General features: G+C 33.3%; 1 protein-coding gene across 1 annotated transcript in view; it reads left to right on the forward strand.

Annotated features, from left to right (window-relative positions):
- Sec63 (translocation protein Sec63) overlaps window positions 1-21276 on the forward strand; it is a 373264-nt gene that overhangs the window by 271435 nt on the left and 80553 nt on the right. Inside the window, exon 9 of the mRNA XM_072545171.1 lies at window positions 16676-16882. Coding sequence (XP_072401272.1) covers window positions 16676-16882 — 207 coding nt within the window. The remainder of the gene's footprint in view (window positions 1-16675; window positions 16883-21276) is intronic.

Genomic DNA, 21276 nt, shown 5'->3' on the forward strand with positions numbered 1-21276 from the left:
CTTATCATCTAGATTTAGATCGTTGTGAGTATAGTATTAAAAGTTTCTTATTTTATGTAGATAGCAAAGTAAGATTTATTTATATATATATATAATTAGAAAACAAAAACTTCGCTTTTCAAAAATCTAAAGTAAACGTTTAAATAAATGGTCAAACAAATACCTTGTTTTACACAAAATACACATATACACAAAAACTGATAAGCTGATAACTCAAATGAGTTCTCCTTTTTTTATTTAAATTACTTATTGATAGAAAAAAAAAATGCAAAAAATTGAAATAGATTTTACGGAAACAAATTTAATAAAGAAAGTGTGAGAAAAATCCATTAATAAAACCCAAAATCAACAAATTAAATAGTTTACGTACGTTGGTCGCCAATTGTGTAACGGCTAGCTCACCCATTGCACATTGAAACCCCTCAGGGGTGATGTTCGGCATAAACTAACTTAATTTGAGAAATCGGGAATTATTAATAAAATAATTTCTTTAACACATATCTTTATTTATTTATATTTTAATAATTCAAAATGTAATAACAATTAAATTGAGGTTCTAACAACAGGGAATTAAGCATCTATATACAAAATCTCAAGAAATAAAGAAACTTAGCTCTACTCTATGAGAAATCCTCCTGCTGTTCCTTCTCAACTCGGACCATACAATGTCTGCAAAAACCATGCCGCTAAGCCGAAACCATGTGGATCCCTCTCCAATCCAAAGCCATGCGGACTTTCAAAATCGAGATGGATTTCTTATTCCAAAAAAAATTTCATTTTCGTATTCTTCAAGGTGGATTCTCTTGAATAAAAACCAAGATGGATTCTCTTGAATAAAAACCAAGGTGGATTCTTTTGAATAAAAACCAAGGTGGATTCTCTTAAATAAAAACCGAGGTGGATTCTCTTGAATAAAAACCGAGGTGGCCAGACCGTTGGAAGTTTCTGACCACGAGGACTTATATTTTTAATAATAATACCTTCTCGTTTGCTGGTTCATTTTAAAAAAAAATTAAATCGGGTCGGATTGATAGAAGTAAATTATTTAGGAGTGGGGTTTCTGTTTCTTGTACGGTAAAGTAAGCGAAGGTAGGACTACGAGGGGACTTAAGAAATTAATCAGCGGATTTATTTGTAATAGGAAAATATTGAAATAAAATATAGGAATACAAACAAAGGAAAAAAGAACTTATTATCAATAAAAATCAAATAGTATGCGCAGAAAATAGTGGAAAGTACTTTGAAATTAATAAGAACAAAAATGTAACGTTTTAAACGTTACAAGTTTGATTTTAACAAAAAACGTCCCACAAACTTCAAACAATCAAAACCTGATCTTTGGAAGACACTAAATGGGGGCTGGACAAATCCTGGGGGAAATCAAATCAAATACTAAAACTGGGCTTCAGGTTATCCTGGATGATAACAATATGTGATTCTTCAAACTCGGTTGCTTATTTTCCACTTAAAACTATGTCGGCTTACTTAGCCCTCAGACGCTATTATCAAATCGCTCGTCACAGGATATAGCTTACAACAAACGGTGATTAACTCGTATTATAAAGATTACCACATGGCATTTTGAGCTTAAATCACCTTCTTCTCACCAAAACTCATGGAATTAAGCGGAAACTTTGCCGGATTGTTCAAACTTAACGAAAACGAAGTTTTACTCGCAGCCACGCCTTTTTGCACGAAATTGAACCCTAAAGGTGCTGAGTCTTCAAATTTTTGTGGGAACTTACACTGAACGGCAATAAAAGTGGCCATCCTATAAATTTCCGAAAATAAAACCCAAATGGAAGTTTTATGCGCTGCTTCTATTGCGTCTCAATTTAAATCATGTATGCTTGTTTTTGACAGTTTTGATGTAGTTGCTGTTTATCTTCTAAGTTGAAAACATTTAATTAAACAGTAATTTAGCTTTTCAAACGTGGATTTCGACTAAGTGAATAATTAAGATATGGTGTTCTCTATAGTGGATGTTGCCTGAATTATTGCCTTGCTATAAGACGGAAGAAGTCAAGTTTATGTATCCGAAACTTTAGGTATTTCGAGAACTACAGTACGGAGAGCTTTTTATCGCTTTATAGACACTGGTACATATCAATGGTTTCGGTCGTAGAAGAGTTACCTCCCAGAGAGATGATCGTCTTATCCTGATGGTACTTTTAAGAAATCGCCATTCCACTGTAATTGCTGCAAGAAAGCGTCTGCAGGAGGTTCGAAATGTGAATGTAAGTGAGAACGGTTAGAAGACGCCTCAATTTACTAATGGCAAGAAGGCTATTGTTACCGAAATACAACCTGGACACAGTAGGAATCGATTAATTTTTGCTCGACAACATCAACACTAGCATATACAGGATTGGGGCCAAATTCTCTTTAGAATCGCGGATGGTCGAGAGAGGGTTTGGAGATGAAGAAATGAAAGATATACCCAGACTTATATGTCCCAGAGAAGAAAGTTTGGCGGTGGTGATGTCATACTTTGGTCTGGAATCTCATTTGAAGCTCTAACTAAACTTATTTTCATCAATGGCCTTCTGAATGCTCACCGGTATACAGAGGATGTTTTTGCAGAAGCATTAGTTTCATTTGGTCCATTTATTGGGGACAATTTCGTCTTTATGCATGATAATGCACGGCCGCATACTGCAAGAATCGTGACACATTACTTGGGAGAAGTAGGAATTAATACTCTAAAATGACCAGGCTGCAGCCCTAATCGGAATACCATCGAACATCTTTGGGATGAAATTCATCGTTAGGTTAGAAGTCAACCAGGCCCATCATAAAGTCTTGCAGAACTTCCAAAGATGCTTCGTGAAGAATATGAACGTATTCGTCAAGTTTGTATTTAATATTTGTTCCTTTCCCTTCCAAATCGTATGCAAATAGTTATTAATGTTTTAGGGCATAATACCCGATATTAGACAATTTTGTTTAAGTTCACTCGTAATTTTTATTGTTTGTAATTCGTTTCGATATTACACTATTTTCTTTTGTAGCCTTCTAATTAAATAGATTATGATAGGGAATCAAGCAGTAATGGTCATTTTTTGTTTTAAAAATTAAAAATGTTGAGTATACAATTTGAAACACTGCATAAAACTTCTAATGAATTTCTATTTTTGGAAATTTATAGGGTGGCCTTTTTTTGACGGTCAGTGTATTTAAAATTAAAACGCAACTAAGGCGAGGTCAAATTCGACAATTACGCCGTTAATCTTGGTTTCCAGATGATTCGGCAAAAACATTTAGAAGTAAACAGCTTCTGGTCGGTGTCACGCATCAGCCAGGGGCGTATCAAATAATTTTTTTTATATATTTATTATTCGATATTTAAAGAAAAAAATTATACTATAGATATATGAGAAGAAAAGTCGAAGAGACTAGAGAAGGTGTGAACAGCGACATTGTTGCCAACGAGACCAAGTACTGGGACTAGTAATATAATATACGATTGGTAGAATCGGTACAGTTTCCTCGCAATCGGTAGTCTTCTTCAATGTAAGTTGAAATTAGCTATTATTTGAAGTTTCACAAATTCTAATTTTTGGATTAGATCATTCGTAATAATTTTTTAATTTTCAGTTCTGTATTGTTACTCGAGCGTACCAGACGTATATACTTCGGCCGGTGATTTCGAGTGTTTAAAATTTTAACAAAACCGATTTAAAAACTCATTAAATTACTTCTGTAAAAACATAGTGATAGTGATAGAGTAAAAAATATACAATGAGTTTGCAAGACGGGGGGCCACCCCCCGAGCCACCCGATGATCTTTTGTTTGATTCTCCAGATCAGCAAGACATGAATATGCAAGTCACAGATTCAGGTATAAGTAATTCATACGAAAATCTAAATGTAAGTAAACCAAATTGAATTACCGAACAGTCTAATACTTTGAAAGACGGAAATTAATTCCAATCTCAACCCGAAAGGCAGAAACAGGTTTTTATTTATGACTCAAACGATCAGGGCCCTTTTCATGTTTATGTGGAAAACAACCAAATAAATTTTTCAGCGAGACTAAATGCTTTAAGGGTCGGGGATATAATTTTAACAAATTTTCCTAAATTGGACAATAATATTTTAAGTATCGATGCAATAGGTCGCAATAGAATTCGAATTAAAATGAAGGATACAAAAAACGCTAATTACCTTATCAGTAACAAAAACGCTGAAGTATTTATTGATAATAATTTAGATATTTATGTTCCCAAATTTATTGTTGTTAAACAAGGCGTAATACGAGATATTTCGACGGAATTTTCTGAAGATTACCTTAAAAATAAAATTAAATCTTATGAACCCCATTTACCGTTCGAAGTTTTAAATGTTAAAAGAATTAATCGTAAGAATACAACAGGTGACTCGACAGAATTTGTTCCAACAAAATCATGCATTATCAGTTTTAAAACACAAACATTACCTAAATATGGTATTGTTAATAAAGTCATAAAAGAGGTAGAGTTATACAAACAAAAAGTACTACTTTGTTTTAATTGTTTGCGTTACGGGCATCTAGAAAATCAATGCAAATCTCGACCCAGATGCTATAAATGTAACAAAGATCACAACTCGAAAGAGTGTACGGAAGTAGAAATAACACCAAAATGTTTTAGTTGCATGGGAGATCATTTTACTATTAATTTGAAAGATTGCCCGGAATTTCACCGACAAAAATTAATCAAAGAAACTATGTCATCAGCCAATGTAAATTTTCATGATGCTAACAAATTAATTCCCAGAAACTGTTACGCTTCTACTGCCAATCGTTCAACTACTACTAAAAATAACCCAAACGAAGGCATGGCCTATCAAAAGACTTCCATTCCACAACCAACCCGTACGGAGCTTCTACCCTCATGCTCGACTCAATCTCCTCCAAACTTCTATTTCTTCGGAGAGTCATCTTCACACCATTTACAAACTCACAATAGAGTCTGTAACAAAAAGTAACAAAAAACCAACTGGTGAGTTTCATAAGCCAGTTAAAAGACTGACTCCAGACCCAATTGATATAACCCATCGAGAAATCATTTCTCAACCTAGGACTATAGGTCCAAATTATAGTATTCTAAACAGCCCTAGTTACGTTAAAAATGTAAACAGTTCCGATTTTTCAACACATAATTCAGGGTTAACTTCAGAGAATCTTAAAATAATTTCAGAATTAGTGGCAAACATTATCTCTACAATTAAGAGAACTAATAATTATAATATCACCAAAACGGAACTAGAATGTATAATTAGTAAACAATTAAATATAGATCTATCAGAAAACATATCAAATTCGCAGATTCAACACAGAAAATAAATATTATTCAATGGAACTGCCGATCAGCAGTTTCAAATAAAAAAAACTTGGAATTCCTTCTTCATGAGAATGAAGAAGGAATTCATCGCTCTTGCGATGTTATCTGAAATTGGGTTCAAAGAGGGAAAGTATTATAATTTTAAAAATTACAATATTAGTCGTAAAGACCGTCCAGACGGTTATGGAGGGGTGGCCATATTAATTAAAGCAAGCATTTACTATGAAGAAATAATACTAAATAAAAAAAATAATTACTAATAAATACTAAAGTAAATTTTTCTCATAAATTAAGCTATTACCTAATAAAAAAACCATTTATATAGTGTCGTTATATATTGAACCAAGAAAGAAAATAACACTGCAAGAGTGGAATTAATTTTTTGCTAATGTACCAAAACCTTTTCTAATAGCAGATTTTAATTCCCATCATGTTTCTTGGGGTTGCAATTTTAATGACACATATGGGAATATTTTATCTGATGCAATAAACCATTGTAATATTATTTTTTTAAACAGCGGATCTCCAACATTAGTTCCCTTAAGTAGTAAAAACGCAATTGATTTAACTCTGTTTTCTCAAGATATTGTACAGTTTTTTACATGGACAACAATAGAGGACCCACATGGATCAAATCACCTACCCATATTGATAACACTCAATGTTAAAGATGATCATGACTTAGCTGAACCATCGAAGCACAGTATATGGCAGTTAAAAAATGTCAATTGGAATCTATATGTAGCTAATCTCGAACACAGAGATATAGCTTAAAATTATGATGGACTCCTTTCTATGATTAATGAAGCTGTAGAAATTGCCATCCCAAGAAAATTTTCAGGTCGGACAAGCACCACAATCACTGTCCGAAGCCTTGGTGGAATGAAACATGTAAAAATGCTGCTCATCAAAGAAAATTAGCTTTTGATAAGTATAAGAGAACTCCAAATAGAGAAAATTTAATTGAATTCAAAAAATGGATGCTTGCGCCAAACGCACATTCAAATTTACAAAAAGGCAAAAATGGGTTGAATACTGTACAAGCTTAAACAGCCATACCCCTATTTCACAAATTTGGAAAAAGGTAAACAATTATAAAAATCGAAAAGTCCAAAATAGATTACTACCAATAGACCCAAATTCAAACTGGATAGAAGAATTTCATATCAAAATTTCACCGCCATGGGTACCAACCAACCGGGATGAATGTGACCTCCAAATTTCTTCAGTAGCAAAGAATACGACCTATCTTAGCGAAAGATTTTTGATCTGGGAACTGGAACGATCTATCAAACATACCAACAATAGCTCTCCTGGTATAGATAATATCTCTTATTCCATGCTTTACAACTTACCAATAAATCAGAAAAATCTCTCTTAAGTATACTTAACGCAATATGGACAGGACAAACATCGATCCCCGAAAGTTGGAAGGAGGATTTCATTCCAACCTCCTATAGGCCCATATCATTAGCTTCATGTGTGTTGAAAACCTTCGAGAGACTTATCAAAAATCGTCTTGAGCAATCGTTAAAGAAAGAACATATTCTACCTGATATACAATATGGCTTCAGAAAATCTAGGTCAACATTGGAAGCATTAACAGTAATTGTAACAGATATTTTAGCTAGATTTACTAGTAACCTCATGACTATGGCAGGTTTCAACGATATTACAGGTGCATTTGATAACGTTAACCTAGATGTTTTAACCAATAAATTGATTTCGATTGGATTTAATACGCAATTAGCGAACTTTATAACCTCGCTGTACACAAACAGGAAAATACTTATAAAAATAAACCAGGTAACCACTATACCTAGAACTACGAACCTAGGACTCCCCCAAGGCAGTATTTTAAGTCCTGTTTTGTTTTTATTATATACAATGGATGTCAGTGTTAAACTTCAAAACATACGAACAATACAATTTGTAGATGATATTGTTTTTTATTGTACAAGGAAAAACTTTGAAACTTGTAAATATGAATTAAATAAAACTTATGACATCTTCATCGAGTGGCTGAATGAAAATTATTTTACACTTTCTGAACACAAAACAGAGGTGTGTCTATTTAGCCGAAAACGAAACATTGAACAGGATCATGTAAAACTGGGACCTTATAATTTCCAAATAAAAAATGTTGTGAGATACTTAGGATTATATCTAGATCGGAAACTGTTATGGAAATGTTGTATCCATCAAATAACAAAAAAGTCTGAAAATGCTATTAACATACTGAGAGCCTTTTGTTATACAAAATGGAAGGCTGACCCGAATATCGCCTTGTTATTTTATAGAACCATGATAAGATCAATCCTGGATTATGGTAGTCATTTGTATGGATCAGCGGCACAAATTCATTTAGACAAAATAGAAACCCAAAAAAACAAAAGTCTAAAAATATGTCTTGGATATCTCAAGTCAACCCCAATAAATATTATGGAAGCAGAAGCTGTAGAACCACCGTTACAACTAAGAAGGCAACTAATTAGTAACAAGTTTATCACAAAAGCATTTGCTAAATCCGCAAGTTATATAATTCCTATCCATGAACTGTCAATTTCAGTACTCACACAGTCTTATTGGCTAAGAAAGAAAACTCCGCTAATTTGTGAAAGTTATACCACTCTTTCCCAATTCAGGTCGGTACTGTACCAAAACAACAGGAACTTTATTATTACCTTAAACAGAATAAGAGCAAGTCATGCAATGTCACCAAGCTATAAATGTAAAATTGGTTTAATTGATAATTCCTCATGTTTATGTGGTGAATGTGGAGACTTAACACACATTCTACTTGGTTGTTCATTAAATAGTCAAAGAACAGATAAATTTTATAATGAAGTTGTTAATAACAAAATTTGCTTACCCATAAATTTAAATTGTATAATTTTCAATAAGAATATTAATATATTGTACTGCTTATATAATCACGCCAAAATTGTTAGCAATTCTGCAACTAGTTAGATTTTGTAAGTGGGCGACGAAAAAATTATTAAAAAAAAAATAATAATAATAACACAAAAAAAATAATAATAACACAAAAAAAACACAAAAAAAAATAGAAAATAAAAGTTAAAAAACTGCTCACACTTAACTTTTACACTACTAATACTTTAAGCATTGTTATTGTGAAGAGGGATGAGTTTTCTTTAAATTTCTGTTTAAGTTTTAAGTTTTTTTTCCTTTTTTCTTTATTTGTTTTTTTAATTAATATAGTTAGAGAAAAAATTGTCTGGCTAATTGGTCTTTACCAAAGCCATCTAATTAATTAAAAAAAAAATTTTTAATTTTTGTATCGTGTTGTGTTGTTGTTCATTAACCTTTGAAGTTAAGTTGCTGTTTTGATTTTGAGTGTTGTTTTTTTAGTTTTATAAACCTTTTAAATAGTGCATATCAGTCATTGTTTCCTAATTAAATTAAAAAATTAAATTTCCATTAAAAAAATACTTAAAATAAAAATATACACCTGTAAACCTCATAATTTATTAACCCAGCAGCTGACGCCAAGGGCTGATCAGTTCTTTGTAATTTTACATTTTCCTTGGCAACAAGGCTATTGAATTTATATTTATTTTCAGCCGGTAAACGAAAACCTTCCGTTGCTAAATATATTTTTTGTTCATTTTGAACTTCACTCTTTTAAAAGCTTATTAGCCCAATCTTGTTTCTAAAGTTGTAACTTTAGCAGTTTTTCTGATATTTACCATGGACACGGAAACATGAGATGCCATAGTCGAATCATATCTTCTGGGAAACATTATTCAATAAAAGGATAAAATATCGCAGCAAACTTGTCAGCAGTTTTGTCTAAGGTCTCAAGTGAACGAAGTTGACTCTCAATCATATCATAAAGAGCAGAAATATTACAAGGACTAATAGAAACTCGACTCAAAATTAACTTTAAGAGTTCTCTACTGTAAACTTCAATCTGGAGATCCTCTCTGCCAAACTTAGACTGCAAACTCGGAATAATTTGACACTTGATGACTCTGAATTTACTGAACCTGTTCTGTCATCATATTTGTACTCAAGTTAGTACCTTGCTTTGTATTTGTCCTTTGCATCCATCTCACTGATTAACTCTTCTTCGGAACCTTCTTCGAATATACTTTCAAGTACCGCACTCTCCACTTCACAAAACTCATTGTACTTTACTTGTAAGAGTTCCCAGGTTAGGTTAGCAACAATAGCAATTTTCGTAAATAAACTACGAACTAAAGTTCTGCGTTTTCGCAGAAATAATACTGTAGCGAGATTAAATAAAACGAGCGGTTCTAATTTATATAAATATATTTATTTATAAGTGTACAGCACGAAAATAATTTAACAACTCCACTTAACTCATAGAAGGTATGCTTATATGTAAAAGTAGGTATGTACTAGAACATTCTGGAGTAGCCCACCTCTAATTCGTCTCATACCATGCATCGGAGATGGGCTATTTCGTTACACTGCTCCCCTCTTAGATCTGAGCGTCCTGATCAACAACTCCAGATGTAGGCCCAGGATGGCGGAATCTACAGAACTCTTTAGCTCTGCATGAACCCCTCAAGAAGAAATAACAATCTACAGGCTTTGAAGGATACGAATTCTTTGGGTTAATACAACACACGGTAATTCGTACGCCGGTTTCTCGGAAGATCACTTCAAACATGCTTCTGAGAATCTTCCAATCCAGATTTTCTTGTGCATGGCCTATCTTGGGTAAGGCCAAATTCTTGATGTCATAATTGCACACCATTTTCTTCAAATTAGTTAGAGCATGCCATATATCCTCGTAGCTTACCCTGTCTGTATATGACTTCCTGGTTACCATATACAGCAAAGATCGAGAACCATCTTCCAACCTACTAATCTCAGTACTCTTCCAACTTTAGGCTGCTGGTTTTTTAACTCGTCCAAACGGCCGAACTTCTTATAAAATACAGATGAGATTCCTTTACAATTTAGGAGACAAGCCTCGACGACGTTGTGGATTATAAAGCCAAACAAGATCACCTACTTCACAGCTTTCATTTTTGCATCGAGAATCATATTGATCTTTCATTCTGTCACTGGCTACCTGGATGTGTTGTCGGGGAAGTTTATGGATGTTGTTCCTTCTTAACTTCAGGCAGTCGACATAATCTTCGCTTGCAACATGTTCCTCGTTAGGTCTGCAGCCAAACTCTAGGTCGCAGGGCAAACGAACTTCACGACCTAACATCAGGCAGGTTGGAGTCAGGCCTGTATAAATGAATATGCTGGTCCCAATCTCTTTGATGTTCTGATACAACTTTGGACAGGTGTTTACCCATCGTTCGGTTCATTCTCTCGACCATTACATCTGATTAAGGATGCAGGGGTGTCGTTCTGGTCTTATTGACACCAATCAATTTACAAACGTTTTGGAAAAGGGTTGACTTGAAGTTTCGCCCTTGGTCGGAGTGGATCTCCAAGAGAACACCAAATCGGCTAAAGAATTCTTTAACAAGTACCTCTGCAACCATGGCTACCAGGATGTATTTATTTCCATCATTCGTCTCTGGAAGTGAACCTGCAATGTCGATTGCTACTCCTTCCATAGGACTACCAACATTGTACTGTTTCATGGGTGCCCTCTTTTTACCAACTGGACCATTACTGGTTGCACACAGTTCACATTTCCGGCACCATCTTCTTACATCATCTTTACAGTTCACCCAAGAACCGTTCTCGAACCTTTTGCAGAGTGTTCGTAATACCAAAGTGTCCACCTGATGCACCGTCATGCAACTGACGCAATACTTCTGACACTTTACTTTTAGGTACAATTAACTGAAGCTTAGTTTCTGTACCATCATCGTTCACAGAAAGCACACAAAGCACAGAATGTGGCTTTTTTCACGATCAGCTGGCTCCATGTCTACTTGCCAATATCTACTTTTCAGATCGAGTGTGGAGAACCAACGAGAACCAGAAAGTGTATCCAAAGTAGGTATAGTCTATTCTGGGCAAAGTATAACTATCCTTTTTAGTTACCGCATTGAGCGGTCGGTAGTCAATACAAAAACGCGTTGAACCATCTTTCTTCTTTACTAGCACTACTGGTGATGTCCATGGACTGTTTGATGGTTCAATTACCCCTTGTTTGTTCATATCTTTGATGATGTCTTCGGCTTCATCTCTTTTCGCAAATGGAAGTCGTCTAGGTTTTTGTCTGATTGGTTGAGCGTCTCCGGTATTAATTTTATGCCTTACTATACTTGTTTTGCCATTATCCTTCTTATAAATGGCAAAAAATCTTGAAATTCTATCAGCATAGACTTCACTTTTTTAGTTCGTTCATCATCATGATCTTGGCTTGTTTTCATCACCATCTCAACAAGCTCCTTTTGATACTTAGATTTTGATAGTTTTTCATTAGTATTCATAGAACAAATCGAAGCCACGGAAACACACTGTCTGATCAAAGTTCTTTTACTTAACTTAATAGCAGTTCCCTTTAGATTCATAACTCTTACAGGAACGACATCTCGAATTCTCACCAAAGCTTTTGCCGTTAGGAACTCAGCATTGTTTACATCTTCGACCATCCTTAAACTTCCCTCTCGACAGTAACCATCAGGTCTGGTCATCAAAATTTTCTCACTATTACCGGGTATTGTTACGTCACAAGTAGTTACTAAGCTGATAACATCTTCTTTGTCTTCATGAAACGGCAACTCTTCACCACTGATCTCGAGAAGTCCATCTTTGACATTCAATACAGCCCCAACTTTCCTTAGTAAATCTATCCCCAATATGAACTCGTCGGAAATCTCTGCAATTAATACTGTATGTTTCACTGTGGTTTGGCCAATTGATACTGACATATTAGCCTCGCCATATATATGAATTATCTCACCAGTGGCTGTTCTAAGCTTTACTGTTGCAGGCGATCATTTAAGATGGCCTCGTACTACCTCTGGACGTGCAATAGTTCTTGTTGCACCTGTATCTACCAAAAACGATCTACATTTATATTGATACTACCCTCGATGTACAAGCTATGAATTCCACCGGAGGACGTAATATTCACAGTTACTATGGGGGCTGTGTTTCTCGAGGTCGGCAGTTGCCCCTTGGTGTCGACCCGTTCTAGTTTTCCGACTGTTGTATCACTTTTTTTGCAATTATGGCGAATGTGATCTACGTCACCACAATTCCAACATCTGGGCTCGCGTCTCTTCTGCATCGTGTTACGAACTACTTTTCGTACCATTTCTACCAGACGTTCATCGTTTTGTTCGTCGCCTTCTTCAATGATTCTTACTCGATGTCTCCGTGAAGTTTGACTAGCTGTTTCATGTTCCAAGGCAATAGCGAGCGCTTCATCTAGAACTTTCGGTCTTGCTAGTCGTAAAGCTTTCTGTAGTTCACTGTCTCTCAACCCGTTGACGAAGGTATCTACAGCAATTTCTTCTAATATGTTGTTTGATGCCTCTGGATAAGCCAACAGCGCTATACGAGCAACATCTGCTTCAAATTCTTGCAAACTCTCACTTGCTCGTTGAATTCTACTTCTTATTTGCGCCTTGTTGTAGATGGGCATCCCCGTAACGTTTGTCTAGTCGAGTGAACAAGGTGTAGTAACATTTTTCTTGACCCTTAGAAATCGATCTTAGGATATCCACAGCATCACCTCGTAAAGCAGCAGTCAAGGAAACAGCCTTTTCTTGTTCTGTCCAATGATTGGCTGTCGCAATAGCTTCAAATTGTCTAAGGTATATGGACCAAGAGGACTTTCCATCAAACGGTGGCAATTTGAATCTCATATGATGTGTCGTTTCGTCTCTAGGTGATTCTTCTTTCACTACCGGATCTAAGGCTACTGTATTAACTGGTGGTAGCACTTTTATATTAGTTATCATGCTCTTTAACTGTTTGATCTTCTCTTCTACTTTATCAAATGTTTCTTAGAAGTTCTGTAGAAGTTTCTTCCATCATTTGAGAAATATTTTCAAATTTCTCGTCGAATCTTCTAGAAACATTTTCGAGTTTCTCGTCTTTTGTCTAGCTAATTTAATAACTTTAGACGTTTCATCGAATCTTTTGGAAACGTTCTCGAATTTATCATCATTTTTCTAGAAGTTTCTTCTATATTCATTAAAATTGCTTCTTCTGCTGATTGAAACTGGAATGTCTCTGGGTCGTTTTCATTCTTGCTGAGAACAATCTTCAGTCGTTCTTGGAGTATCTTCTTGGACCCGCTGCAGTCTTCATCGCGTTCTTCTACTTGCTCACGCAACTGTTTTACTGAAAGTTTTACTAACAGCATCTTTGGTCAGGCACACACGTACTTTTTAAATGTTCTTTCGTACAAAGATCACTACCGAACTACGCGGATGTTCCCGACACTTTTCAAAAGTTCAAAAGTCGCTGCTGAATTTATTTTTTAAATAAGTCAATTAACCCCACACCTGACACCAACTGTAGCGAGATTAAATAAACGAAGCGGTTCTAATTTATATAAATATATTTAATTATAAGTGTACAACACGAAAATATCTTATCAACTCCACTTAAGTCATAGAAGGTATGCTTATATATAAAAGTAATTATGTACTAGAGCATTCTGGAGTAGCCCACCTCTAATTCGTCTCATCGAAAGCGCATCGAAGACGTGCGCTATTGAAATGCCAACTCTTCGAGATTTCTAGATTTATCCTTCTACGAATTGTGACACATACCATGCATCGGAGATGGGCTATTTCGTTACAATACATTACAAAAAACTTACTTTTGTATTAAATTACACAATTGTGGTTTTATTTTAATACAGTTTGCTTTGGTGGTACAAATTCGACTTACTGTATCTGTTTATCTATGTAATTCTAATATTATTAATATGATATATGATACTACATTCCCAGACGAAAAAGTCGTTAAATTTAATTGCCTCACACCAGCACTCAGCTGGATGTGCTGATTAGGGAATTTCTTAAGTAAACATATTAAGTACTTACTTGACATTTATCCTACTAAAAACACAAAAGGTTCATTCATTTGGAAATATTTTATTACTTATTTCAGGCGACAATTCTGAATTATTTACCTGCCCAAAAATATTTCAAACTGATAAAGAAATTTGGAATTGTTTGAAAAACAGGTAAATAATGACCAAAAAAGGGATTATCGTAATTTGACTATTTATGTATAACAGTATTTATAAGAAATCTAAAATACGTTAGTCAGTTGAAAAACAGCGTCACTACAATAACAATTTTTTTTTCATTTCAAATGTCAACAGGGGAAGTTTTTTCCTAAGAAAATTTCAGATTTTCATCTTATTTCTAATTAGACTCGAGTAAATTTCAATAATTTTTTTCAATTACAAAATTTAATCCATCATTAACATAATATTGTTTTGTCTATAAAAATTAAATTTGTTAAAAGTGAATAAAACTGGAATTGTTTTTTTGTTTATGTATTATGTAAAAACCAGTAAATCCCGCAGTAAACTTTACTGACTACATTTTGTACTATGCTTATACTGGGACCTTATATGATGATTGAACATTAAAAGTCAAGCGAAGCCAAAATATTAACTGGGAGAGGCTGCTTTGTTAAACAAAACCACGTGATTCGTATTACCATGGTTACTGCATAACCCATAGACAATCTGCATAACTACAAAACTAGTTTTCAATGTTTTGCAGATTTTTCTTAAATTCGGCAAACGCGCATCTGTCGCCATTATACATCACTGCTGCCTTCAACTAAATGACACGTGAATTTATTTGTCCATCTATTAAGTGATAGACGAACTAATTTCTTACTATCAAAATGCCAACTTATTACGGTAACATCAACAAAATTCCTAGTAAGCAGCTTTTAATTGTAAATTTATCTTTAGGTACAGTTAATTTAAAAATTACGGCAGTATAGATAACGAGCATTTGCTTAAAATAGAGGTTTTTGGATAGTTAACCATTTAACGTAGTTATTTTGTACCTAAGTTCAAAAATTTTTACACAACACCAATTTTTAGGCACGTTACCACGTAAGCTATGACATGGATTCATTTAAGTACAGTTATGAAAAAATTACTGCCTTCTTTGGAAATTTTAACTATATATCAATAAAATAGAAAGGTTACATTCATAATCATAAGTTGAAGATTTGTTTTGAAATAGTGATGATAACTGTACCTAAAAAATATATAAATTTTAACATTGTAACATTCCACCTTCAGTCAGTTAATTCAAATAATAACTTGTATAAGAAAGCATATGTTTATCAACACGTTACCTCATTCCATCAACAGTTCTATTTCTTATTCCTTTATTATTTGTCTCATCCTGCCAAGACCTAACTGATCCAAAAGAGAATATCCAAGTTTACCTTATAATTATTTAACTGTATCCTTGCTCATCTAAAAATATTAACTCTTAAAGAACATTTATCATATTTATTAAAGAAACCTGACCAACCTATTAGTTAATGGAACAAATGGGACAATTTGGCCATTATTATAATAAAATTCAAAATATAAACTTAATAGAACTAACAAACAATGACACAACAATAGAACTATATTTAGTCAAATAAACAGCTTGATTAATACAAATATTTACTAGAATATGTTTTAATAACTGAAATATATTTTTTAAATATATACTACCCAAAATTTTATGGGTTTAGTATGCACTTCCAATATTTGTAATAATTCTTCTTTTTCAAATGAAAGCAGTCTGGAATATAAGTTTATTTAAGCTGTTAATACTGTGACATAGAAACTTTTGTGTTATAGGTTTCCAGCTATGAATCTGTCAAAATGTGCCCGAACTGAGCGAATGGACCTTATCTTTTTTCCCATTGCCTCGATGTTTTGGTCATCTTGCATATCGAAACCTCCGGGCTGAACCTTTTCTCTGACCATATTTAAAACAGGGCACATGTCTAACTGCATTCCGATATCGCTTGAGAAAGTTTCTACAGCTCTTGTCAAGTCATCTGTTCTATCTATAACAAGTCGCTTAAATATATAATTTATGCTGATTATGTTAGGCCTTGTACATGCCTTTTTCTATTACAAATACACGTATTGTTTATTAATATATTTTATTGGTTCACTTCTTTGACGTTGAATTCAAGTTATTTCCAAGCTTCTATTTTGATAATTAAATTTAACATGAATGTTAAAAAATCTGTGTGTGGAAAGAAAAGATAAACGAGAAAAAACACTGGTACCATTTATGATTGGCGACTGTTAAACAAACATCAAATAACCTACCGTCTTTAAACAGCGAATATATTGTAAATTATTCTACTACGTAATAAGATGTGTTCAATTGCTTTTGCTTTACGACGTATTTATATTCTATACTTTTTATTGCTTATAGGAATGGGAGAAATTCCAGAAAATCCATGACAGGGAAAAATCTCTAGAAGGAAAATCAAAGACTTCACATAGTGTACATTGTCCCTATTATCCTTATGACAAACAGGAATATTGGTGGACTTATATATGCGACAGAAAGTCTAGAACTCTTCTTACAGCGCCTTATCATATAACTAGTCTTGTAGATAAAGAAGTTGTTCATCTAAAGGTAAGTAACTTATATATCAAACCGAAAATAAATATTAATATATATTTTGCGAATATCGGTAATATATATATATATATATATATATATATATATATATTGAGGAAAATAATTATTAATATTCCATCATATAACAATTGCATATTCAAACAAAATGTGGTTCTGAAAAGAACCGTTTTAACAAATTTCATAGCAATTAACTACATTCATAGCAGTAATAATAATAAGTAATTTTAAAATATTTCCTCAATATCATTCATGAATTCACAATCCGATTCAGAATCTGATTCATTTAAATCAATGATTACGGATATCAATTATTTTTGCTGCCTCCCAGTATTAATTTATAATATTTTCTGCATCCCTACATATTTCTTCGATTTTTCTTAAATTTAATTCTTTATCTTTAATTTAATTCTTTCTTCGTGCAATCTTAATTTTAAACACAATTATTTTCCAATTGTTATCATAAGAATATTAGTACTCTTGAATTGCCTGTTCTACTACTTCTTTTCAAATACTTAATACAGTACTTTCGTGTATAGTACCTGCAGCACAAGTTATTTTAGCATAATAATATCTTTTAGAATCAGACCAAACATTCTCAACACTCGATGACCATATTGCAGTGCCAGTACCTCTAATCTGTAAAATAAAACAAATATAACCTCATTTATTAAATGTTTTATATCTTAATACATACTTGAAAATTTTATCTGTTAATATTTCTTTACAATCTCCATTAATTCAAGTTTCATCATTATTGTTGAAAAATCTATATGCTTCTCTTTTCGCCATTCTATTAAAGATTCTTTGGTCCAACTTGAATTTAGTATTTTTCCTTTCGCAACCTCCTTTCCTGAATATCCAGGTCCCATCTAAGAAAACTGGTTGTAGCGGGTGTAAATCATTTTCATTTTTTTTTGTATTCTTTAAAAAAATGCAATCTTTGCAATGCTCATCTGAATTTCACATACATAATCATATATACTCATTCTTCTTTTACCATAGGTTTCGAGGTAGGTGATTGTAGATTTTGATGAATTTTTTCGCTAATTGTATTTTCGCCTTGCTTGTTCCATGGATGATAACTTCTTTTCTCTCTACCCCTCTTAGTTCAATTTCTGCCATTTGTTTTTCAATTTGCTTTAATCTTCTTTCTACTTCCTTCCTGTCTTCTTGTAGCGCCATTTCAAATTTTTCTTCTAACTGTTCTAATTCCTTTTTCTGGACAATCTTTATTTCCTTCATCGTATTTTGGATATCTTTTATCTTTGTCTCTTGTTTTGCATTCTTTATGGTTATTTCTTCTATCTGTTGTATCAGTTCTTTCTTTATCCCCTCAACACATTCTTTAATTTCTTGTTCATAGTTTTCCAAACGCTGCTCTATATTCCTGTTATTTAGTTCTATTGCTTGTCTTGTTTCCCGTTGGTTTTCTTCCATTCTCTTTGCTGTTTCATTCATTGTTTGTTTTGTTGATTCTTGTATTTGTTGTGTCTGTAATTGCATTAGTTGTAATATTTTCTCTATTCCTGATAATTCTTTTTTCTCCTCAACTATTGTAACATTTCCTTCATTATCCGATCCTTCTTCAACAATTGTTTCCCCTTTTCTGTTATCCTCCTTCCTTTCTTGCATTTTGCTTTGACTCCTTGTGGTCGACATGTTGTTTCTTTTCGTTACTGTTTTTGTCCCCGCCAAATGTGAAATTTTACAACACTCTATATGTTTCAGAACACGACAATATTTCTCCCCAAATGTATTAAATTTTCACGACAAATATCAAATATGCAATCAGTAAAATTCAAATAATTCAAAATAAATATCAAATGTACGATTGGTAAAGAAAATAAAATCAAATAATTCAATAGCAGTAAATATCCACTAACTACGATCAATCAATAAATCAAATTTATATTCCCTGGAAAAATTGTCAAAATACTTTCAAATTCAAATTCCCTTAATGTTATATGTTTTTATCTCTGGGTCACCTGTACTTATTCCAGATCTCTTTCCCTTCCTTCAAATGTAAAGCTGCGATATTTTCAAGCCCCACGTTTTGGAAGCCAGTTATTGTGATTTTTAAAGTCTTGGTGCGCCAAGCAATAATTATCTAATTAATTTTTTGATTAATTAAAATTATTTAAATGATATGATTATGACTCTATCACAATTTTTAATTCTTTTATCTCAGGGTTAAATTCGTGCTTCAATATCTATGCTATTACATGTGAAAGGTAAGGTCCAAAGAATACCGGAATAATAAAAAACACATATGATCTAACACTATATATTGAAATAAAAATAATGAAATAATTCACACTCAAAAGTTTTCAATAAACAAATCTCATATAATGATTCTCAAAATTTTGTTCTACGTACGTGAACAAACAAAATTAATGGTACAAACAATATTAATTGAAATCTCAAAATCCCAAACTATTCTAACTCTCCTAATCAAAATATTTATATCCTTTCTAAATTAAGTGTAAAAATTGTGTTATCAATAAAAGAAAAAACTGCAGAAAACAAAAATATCTCTCTCTGATGATGAGTGGTCCAAATCCTTGTTCCTTGTAGACTATATTATCTCCTCTCAGCCGCTCCCTATGTAATCAGCAATCTTACAACAGATTGTTGCAAGTATATCGTCCTTAATGACCTCCTTCAAAAGCACAAATCATTCAAATTATGATAGCCTTTCTCCTCTCGATAAACTGAATCTCTCGTTGGCCCGAGTGAAAAATGACTCTTGGAATATCTTCTCTTTACGATAAACTGAATCTCTCGTTGGCCTGAACAGTGACTCTTGGAATATAAGTAGAGAAATATGACTTACAATATTTTGCTGCTTCAGCTTTTGTCAGATACACTAACTCCACAAAAACTCACTAACATTCAACACTACTGCTTGCTACATTTCGGGAACCGCCAGAGAACAATCACTGTTCGTCTTACAGACTTGGAAAACCAACTGATTATCTTTTCTCTCTCCTAAATCTAGCTAAACTTTCCATCCTACATACCTATCCCACCTTTTTCAATCTCCGCCAATCAAAACTCGTCACAATTCCCCCATTTTTTCATTTCGATAACAAACAAATTTTTACCTATAATTATAAATTTCCTAAAACTTATTTACAAATAATATTTTTCTATAATTCTTAAAAACTAACAAAAACCTCTTTCTAAAATCTCTTCTATTGTCTTTAATCACTGCATTAATGTATTTGGAAAACCCGGTTCAATTGTCTTTGGATTTCACTTAAAATTATGCGGGTCACTCAAGTATAACAAAGAAATAATTTATGCATAGCTTACATTTTGTTTAGTACAGGTAATCCAAGAATTTAATAACTTTCCTTCTTCGAAATGTTTGTTGGTTATTATCCTACTTATCTGAATTATTTTAATGTTTTTGAACTTTGAAATATTTTAATCAACCCAATATTTTTCTCGATTTTACATATCATAACAATATATATATATATATATATATATATATATATATATATATATATATATATATATATATATATAGTTCTGAAGCAAAAACCAACTGTCCTCTTAGGTGAAACAGTTATCTGGAATGGCTTCCGAATGGCTTCGGTGTCCCAGCGAAGTCCTCCTTGAGGTTCGAAATTAGCACGGAGCTGGTGCTAATTGGCTCAGTTCCGATGGTTACTGTCCTGCCCTACCTCTAGGTGCAGGCTGGAGAAAAAATGAGGGTGGAGTAGACAATACCCCCGGCTTGACCCAATGACCCTGATTCTTATAGAGTTGAAGTGGTACTCTCCCTCGGATGTTCTGAGGGAAGTTTATAATTCCATGGGAGGTGGCTGAAAACAATTCCCCGTTACTTCTAGTCTCAACATTGATAAAAAGAAATCAAAGAAGAAGTGAGGAAAGTTTCTTTCAGCATAAGAAACCGGAGCAAAAAGATAATTATAGCATAATGAAAAAAAACACATCCAATCGGATGTAGCGTGACCTTGCTTCACATAGAGTAAAAATATAATGGCCTTGAACAAAATACTATATTAAAATATGAAATAATGAATCTGAATAATAGGATATGGATAAAATACTCTAATGTTCATTAAAATATCTGTGGAAATTGTAATAGATGTTAGAGATTTACGGAAAATTCAGAATTTTAATCAGATTCATGCCAGAATGATTGTAAGCGGCCATATTATGCTTGAATTCGTGACCCAAGGTCATTCTGAATACCTTAAGGATGTGGGAACAAAAAGTTAGTTTTTATAATATAAAAAAATAGTTACCAGATAGCTACTCAATTCCGTGCTAGAAATTTCACTTCAGCCTCCCGAGTTTCCGAAAACACCGTCAATTAAATGGTTACGGTTATACTTAAAACATTTAACTTCTTG

The sequence above is a fragment of the Diabrotica undecimpunctata genome, chromosome 1 (genome assembly GCF_040954645.1).
Source record: "Diabrotica undecimpunctata isolate CICGRU chromosome 1, icDiaUnde3, whole genome shotgun sequence".
NCBI classification, from domain to species: domain Eukaryota; kingdom Metazoa; phylum Arthropoda; class Insecta; order Coleoptera; family Chrysomelidae; genus Diabrotica; species Diabrotica undecimpunctata.